The sequence below is a fragment of the Triticum aestivum genome, chromosome 3B (genome assembly GCF_018294505.1).
Source record: "Triticum aestivum cultivar Chinese Spring chromosome 3B, IWGSC CS RefSeq v2.1, whole genome shotgun sequence".
Taxonomy (NCBI): domain Eukaryota; kingdom Viridiplantae; phylum Streptophyta; class Magnoliopsida; order Poales; family Poaceae; genus Triticum; species Triticum aestivum.
The window spans coordinates 687,990,351-687,998,257 of record NC_057801.1 but is presented as its reverse complement, the minus strand read 5'-3'; the positions used below and the strand labels follow the sequence as shown (position 1 = coordinate 687,998,257).

The following is a 7,907-nucleotide window of genomic DNA, read 5'->3' as shown; positions in this document are numbered from 1 at the left end:
AAAAGTGACCCGGCAAATGAATGAAGTATTGAATGCTCCTTACAAAGAGGATGAAGTAAAAACAGCGTTGTTCCAGATGGCACCTCAAAAGGCTCCGGGGCCGGATGGATTCCCGGCACAATTTTTCCAGAAACATTGGGACATTTGCTCGATCGAGGTGACCAAAGTGGTTCTCAGAATTGTGGAAGGGGTGGAAAGTGCTCGTGATATCAACAATACTGTCTTGGTATTAATTCCCAAGGTAAAAAATCCCACACTCCTTACGCAGTTCCGTCCAATCAGCCTATGCAATGTTCTGTATAAAATTGCATCCAAAGTTATTGCTAACCGACTGAAGAGTGTTCTGCCAGAAATAATCTCTGAAGAGCAATCAGCTTTTGTACCGGGACGCCTTATTACTGATAATATAATTGCTGCATATGAATGTTTGCATTTCATGAAGCGAAATAAGGCGGAAAAAAACAGGTATTGTGCACTGAAGCTAGACATGATGAAAGCCTATGATAGAGTTGAGTGGAGTTATCTGAAGGAAATCATGCTAAAGCTTGGATTCACGAACAGATGGGTAAATATAGTTATGGGTATGGTCACCTCAGTCTCGTTCTCGGTTCTTTTTAATGGAGAGAAGTTAGAAGAATTTGCGCCTACTCGTGGTATTCGACAAGGGGATCCTATATCACCTTACCTTTTTTTGCTAGCAGCAGAGGGCCTTTCGTGCCTCTTAAAAACCAAAGTTCAGTCATCTAATCTAGGTGGAATACAAGTGGCTACATCAGCTCCGTTGGTGAACCATTTGTTGTTTGCAGATGACAGCCTGCTGTTTTTTAAAGCAAATGTTGAGGGAGCGGATGAGGTTTCTCTTTTGTTGGAAACATATGCAAGGGCATCTGGCCAGAGAATAAACAAGGATAAGTGTTCACTTTTCTTTAGCAAAGGTTGCCCAGAGTCCATAAGAGCTGCTATAAAAACTTCATTGCAAATCCCCAACGAGCAGCTAAATGAAAAATATCTTGGTATGCCCTCTGATGTAGGGAGTGCAAAGAATGGTGCTTTCAAGTTTTTAAAAGATAGGCTATGGAATAAGATACAAGGATGGATGGAGAAACTACTTTCCGCTGCAGGGAAGGAGGTGCTTATAAAATCAGTAGCCCAAGCCATTCCGGTGTATTCAATGTCTTGTTTCAAGCTTCCAAGAGGTTTATGCCAACAACTAACATCATATGGAAGGAAGAGGGGGATCCTCTAATACGACAGCAAATGAGAAGGCCTGGGATACTTTATGGAGTGTCCAAGTGCCGGCGAAGCTAAAAAACTTCCTCTGGAGATTGGCCAAAAATTTGCTACCCACCGAGGATGTTCGCAAGGATAGGAATATGTCACATCATGATCAGTGTTATGCATGTGGAGCCCAAGACTCTTGGAGACATAGCTTGCTTGAGTGTACAATGGCACGATGTGTTTGGTCTCTTGTAGACCATGATTTGCTGGACCATGTGATCGCTACAACAGAGCCTTCAGCAAGAGCCTGGTTATTCTTTATGATGGAGACACTGGACCGTGAAAAACTAATACGGTTGATAGTCATAATGTGGGCGATTTGGTATGCTCGAAGACAGCTTATCCACGAGGGGATACATCAGAGCCCATACGAGACACACAGGTTCGTGCTCAGCTTTATAGCTGATTTGGATCAGCTCGCGCCGGTGAAAGAGTCACAAAAAAGCACAAACCAGCCACATGCCAGGCAGAGTTTTAGATGGATTCCACCGAGAGAGGAATGTGTGAAGATCAACGTAGATGCTGGGGTTTCAGAAGGAACGAATGTGGGAACAGCAGCAGCGTTATGTCGCGACAGGGACGGAAATTACCTGGGTTCTTCCATGCTAGTATTTGAAGGGCTAACGGATCCAACGACGCTGGAAGCAATCGCATGCAGGGAAGGCATGGCGCTGGCTCAGGACCTGGGAGTGAACCATCTACAGATAGCTTCGGACTGCAAACAGGTTATAAATCACATTCATCAAAGAGCTGGAGGAGATCATGGCAGTATTGTCAGAGAAATTTTACAAACTTCTACTTTATTTGCCGCTTGTAATATTCTTTTTGAACCTCGGGAGTCTAATTTTGAGGCTCATAGACTAGCTAGGTTTGGCATTTCGCTCCCTGCTGGGAGGCATTTGTGGTTGGGCATCCAGCATGACCTGATTGTAATCCCTATGAACATCTTAGTCGATCAATAAAGTCCCGACGGGGTTTTGTCTCAAAAAAAGCTCTTAAAGCGTGATTTCGCTCTCTCTCAAAAAAAGAAGCTCTTAGCGTGATGTTTCTAGCTAGCCGCTTAAATTCAGAGGAGGGCATAGTTTGGCGCTGCATGTGAGAATGATTTTGTGAAGCTAGCCGCTGAAAATGCTCGCTGGTTTCAAAGCCTTCATGTTAATTTGGTTATCGTCTTTTAGTGTGTTGATACCTTTGTAACTAGCGTAGCACTAGGCCCTTTCTTGGCTAGTTTTGGACAGATTGAAGCATCCTGATGTGGTGATATATATTAGTGGCGCGATGATTAGGCTTGATAGGCTGGAGCATCCTGGTGTGACTTCTAGATCAGTGAGGTAATGTTGGTTTGATGCCTTGTAAACAACTAAATCGGGCGGTGCGGCCCCTTCGATCAAAAAAAAGCGTGATGTTTCGTCAGGGAAAAAAAATGGAGCGTGATGTGAACGTGATAGGACAACGCGTACACTGTCTGGACTTATCGTGTTATCCTCTGCGTTCTGCAAGGTAGTAGTAGGTACTAGTGCGTTCTATGGTCGTGGCGTGCGTGCAGTAGGCAAATACGACCGGACACTCTGCTCTACTGGTGGAACATGCGTCTCAGCCAGATAGGCCACACACACACGGTCTATGTTACGTCTGGAGCGAGGGCACTCTCCCTACGTACGGACATTGTCTTACACGAGGATATATCGCCGCTCCACTCGTATCAGAACACGTGCACACACGCACATAGAGTGATCTAGCCAGAAAGAGATGGCGGCCGGCGGCATGAGCAGGGAGGCGAGGTGGAGCCTGGCCGGCGCGACGGCGCTCGTCACCGGCGGCAGCAAAGGGATCGGGTACGCAATTTTATAATCTTCTTACGTACAACATGCTATACTCGTGTGCTTATCTGCATGGCGGTATCGATCTATGGAATCGCAGCCACGCGATCGTGGAGGAGCTGGCGGGGCACGGGGCGCGGGTGCACACGTGCGCCCGGAGCGCGGCGGAGCTGGAGGAGTGCCGCCGCCGGTGGGAGGCCAAGGGGCTCCTGGTTACCGTCTCCGTCTGCGACGTCTCCCTGCGCGCCAGCAGGGAGCAGCTCGTGGAGACGGTCAAGTAAGTCTTCGACGGCAAGCTCGACATACTGATGACTACTCACTTCATCTCAGCGTCAAAAGACGTCTTATATTATGGGACAAAGGAGTAATAATTTTGAACTTAGTTGTCTTCCTGAAATCTCCAGAGTTCGTCGGTTCAGATTGAGATCACGCCCGCCGTCCAAGGACTGCAAATTGGCTCTAAAATTCCACCCAATCCAAAGAGGTTCATATGGGTTTACAGGGCTGACCACTCCTACTGTATATATGCAGGTGAACAACGCGGCGCAGGCTCTTGCCAAGGCGGTTGTGGAGTGCACACCGGAGGAGTACACGAACCTCATGGCGACCAACCTAGAGTCGTGCTTCCACCTGAGCCAGCTCACGCACCCCTTGCTCCTCAGGGACTCCATCGCCGGAGGAGGTAGCATTGTCAACCTATCCTCTCTTGGGGGCACGCTTGGGTTCCCATGCTACACACTTTACGGTATCAAAGAAGGTAATATGTGCTATTCCTTCCAGTTTTCCTATTTCTGAAAGTAGTATTATTATTCAGTTTTGCTAGAACTCATCTAGATGACATATAACTTGGTCTCATTCACCTTTTATAGCCACTGGATGTGATGATATAAGATGCGTGTATGCCGGCGTGGGTTGTATATGTTCTTTTTTTCAAAGTGAATGGGACCAAATTATATCTCATCTGGATAAGTTCTAGGTACTCCCACTGAAAATATCGATATGGTTGACTAGAGGGGGGGGGGGGTGAATAGGCAACTAACAATTTTTAGCTTTTCTTTACCAAATTAAACTTTGCATCAAAGTAGGTTGTCTAGATATGCAACTAGATGAACAAACTATATGATGCGACAATAACAAGTACACGAGCAAGTAAGGGAAACAACACAAGTAAGCTTGCAAAAGTAAAGGCGCGAGATAACCAAGAGTGGAGCCGATGGAGACGAGAATGTGTTACCGAAGTTCCATCCTTTTGAGCGGAAGTACGTCTTCGTTAGAGCGGTGTGGAGGCACAATGCTCCCCAAGAAGCCACTAGGGCCACCGCATTCTCCTCACGCCCTCACACAATGCGAGATGTCGTGATTCCACTATTGGTGCCCTTGAAGGCGGCGACCGAACCTTTACAAACAAGGTTGGGGCAATCTCCGCAACAATTGGAGGCTCCCAACAACACCACAAAACTTCACCACAATGGAGTATGGCTTCGAGGTGACCTCAACCGTCTAGGGTGCTCAAACACCCAAGAGTAACAAGATCCGCTAGGGATAAGTGGGGAGAATCAAATCTCTCTTGGTGGAAGTGTAGATCGGGGCCTTGCCACCCAATCCCGAGCAAATCAACAAGTTTGATTGGCTAGGGAGATAGATCGGGCGAAAATGGAGCTTGGAGCAACAATGGAGCTTAGAGGTGGAAGAGGTGGTCAACTAGAGGTAGAAGACGCCCCTTTTATAGTCGTGGAAGAAATCCAACCGTTATCCACTTAGACCAGCCTGCGACACACGGTACTACCGCTCCAGGGGTGCGATACTACCGCGAGGCCACGCGGTACTACCGTGGAGGACCACGGTACTACCACGGCAGCTGCAGAGACTATACCATAAGCAGAACTGCCGCGAGTGCGGTACTACCATACCCACGCGCGGTACTACCGCGAGGCAGGTAAGACTAAGTCTGGAATCGGCATGGATGAATAAAAATACATGCGTGCCTACTTCCGCTATCAAAGAGACGATGCAAACATCCGTCACGGTACTACCATCCACGGGGCGCGGTACTACCGTGTGGGTGCGGATGTAAAAAATTACATCCGCCCCTACTACCGTGAAGTCACGGCACTAGGCCAGGGAACCACAGTACAACAGCTCGGAGGGAGCGGTACTACCATGGGCACCAGCGGTACTACCGCCCTAGACGTGCGGTACTACCGTGTGGGCACGGATGTAAAAAATTACATCCGCGCCTACTACCGCGATGCAGCGGTACTTGGCCTAGCAGCCACGGTACTACGACTCCGAGGGAGCGGTACTACCGCAAGCTCAGCAACAGTAGTCCAGACATTCACATAGAGGATAGACGGGGAATGCTCCAAGGTGCAGGGGAAAGGAGGAGACAGTGAAGAAAACGTGTACGTGATGATTCCTCCCGAACCTTTCCGACGCGGACCCCCTCTTAATAGTACGGCTCTCCTACAACTCAAATCCACCAAAAAGAAATGTAGAACAACGCCGTCTTCAATAGTCTCGAGGGGCACCGAATCGTCTCGTGCCTAGTGACGAAGCGTCTGAGAAACTCAAGGCACACGATTAGTCCACAAATGCATTGTCATCAATCACCAAAACACATAAGGGATAAATATGCCCTTACACCCACTATTATTATCTCGATAAATATTCAGAGGGAGGGATACTTAAAAATTACACCGTCCATCCATGTTAAAAATGAAACTTTGAAATAATGACAGTTTAAAAAAAACAGTCGTTAAGATCATGTCAATGTCCAAAACAGCGGCCATGTTTTCATTTAATATATTTGTAAGGTCCAAAAAATGAATGTTGTATTTCTCGATACAAATTCAAACGCATGATTTTAGGTGTTCAATCTCAATATTTCTAGATATCAATAGTCAAGTGATTATTTTGAAAATTTGACTCTTTCCATGCCTCAACCGACGTTGTTTTTTCGAGACGATTGTACTATGACATTTTAACCATCCAATCTAACTATTTGTGACAATACTCAAAGATGCTCTAATTGAAGGTACTCGTGGCCATAGCCACAACTCGATCCAAATTTTAACTTAGGCATAAAACCGACATGTCTTTTTTGCCTCTAATTTACCGCCTGACACGCAGAAGGAATCAACCAGCTTACAAGGAATCTTGCTACTGAGTGGGCCCAGAACAAGATTCGGGTGAATTGCGTTGCCCCGGGCGTGACCAAGAGTGACATGTTAAACAGTGTAGGCACCGACTGAGTCTTTATTAAAATTACATTAAAGAAAATACACAAGCAGAACTATTTAACCTAATTTGTTATGACTTTTTTACCGGAGATTAGAGAGAACGAGTTGGCAGAATCCTACTACACAACTCTTTAGTATCGTTTTTTCTAAGAAACAAATCATTTGGAGAACTGATCATTTGTGAGTGGAACAGCTCGCACCGGACATTTTAGAGAAGGAGTTGGCGAGGATTCCGATGCGGCAAGCAGGCGAGCCAGAGGACGTGGCTGCAATGGTGTCGTTCCTCTGCATGCCAGCGGCATCCTTCATCACTGGCCAGGTCATCACCGTCGATGATGGTCGAACAATTAGTGCTTAGTTAATTAAGAGTACCTCACTGATAAACTCGTCTGCATGTCAATCAATTAATAAAGTAGCAGGTGGGCACTCCCTCCGTCTCATAATTATGGGACGGAGGAAGTAATTATAGCAAGGATATGAGTGTTGTTCACTAAGATGACTTATGCACCTAGACGCAGTAAAATTATTTTGCTACATTGTTGATTTGTTGTTAGTTTTCTTTTGTATTTCTAAAGTAGATTTGCCTATTCAACTAGCCAAGCAAGCGTGGCCCATGATGCATGATCTTGGATGTTCGCATTGCCGTTACTGTGCTTTGTGTGCTTTTGTTGTACAAGTTATAAAGATGCGTATATTTTGGAACCAAACCGATATAGAGCACCCTATAGTGGTGATATTCATCCCATGGAGTGAAGCATCTCAACTATTGATCTTTGGTATAATATATATAATTAATTTTTTTCCCTAAACTTAAAAGGTAATTATCCATGGTACAATCGAACAACTATTGGATCTTAACAAGGGTATTCGATTTTGCCCCGGATACGCACCTACATATATACAGTTCACATAATTAATATACTGTTAAACCGTAAAGAGGCATATAATCAAGGACAAATCTTTGAATTGTCATGCCAAAAAAAAATCTCGATGGGGAAACCTTGAACGTTGTAGAAGGGTGAACTATGTTCCTTGCCACAAGACCATCCAATGCACAAAAGCTTCCTATACCCTTACTGTGGGAGCACCCAGTGGCCCAAAAGGTATATTTAAATTATTACTACCACCATGCTAAAGAATTACGCGCAACAACAAAAATAAAATATCTATTGGTTTCATCTGATTCAAAGCCCCCAACCCCAACGCTCAAACCAACAACCAGATCCGGACATACAGGTGGTCGCGAGCATCCCAGGCCGGCAGGGAAGACTGAGGAATGAGGGAGAGGACCGTCATCTTCAGATCAGGTCAAAGGGCCAACCTAGGATCGAGCTCTGCGCTCTACGTCATCATGCCGCCCAACGGCCATATATGACGCACACCAGCATTCCACGCCAGTCCCCATCATGGGGAAGGAGGCGCGTGCCCCAACACGACCGTTGCCACAGATCCAAGCGCTCCACGTGAGGACCACCACCACCATGCGGCCATCACAACTCCATCGTGTCATTGTCTTGGGCATGCGCGCAGCTGCCAAGGCACCCCGCGCGAGCACCGTTGGTCGTCGCAT

The 7,907-nt window shown here is 46.4% G+C and overlaps 1 protein-coding gene across 3 annotated transcripts; it reads left to right on the top strand.

Moving 5' to 3' along the window:
• The first annotated feature begins 2,889 nt into the window (after positions 1-2,889).
• Positions 2,890-6,880, top strand: LOC123071764 (senescence-associated protein 13). Of its 3 annotated transcripts, none has more exons than XM_044495345.1 (4): positions 2,895-3,113; positions 3,199-3,375; positions 3,630-3,855; positions 6,531-6,880. In XM_044495345.1, exons 1-3 carry the CDS (start codon positions 3,028-3,030, stop codon positions 3,631-3,633), a joined length of 267 nt encoding a protein of 88 aa, XP_044351280.1. In that variant the 5' UTR covers positions 2,895-3,027; the 3' UTR covers positions 3,634-3,855; positions 6,531-6,880. The 3 variants fall into 3 exon arrangements, with proteins under 3 accessions (XP_044351278.1, XP_044351280.1, XP_044351279.1); XM_044495344.1 differs by having other exon boundaries at positions 6,228-6,880; XM_044495343.1 differs by having other exon boundaries at positions 2,890-3,113; positions 3,199-3,855; positions 6,228-6,880.
• The last annotated feature ends 1,027 nt before the right edge of the window (positions 6,881-7,907 follow it).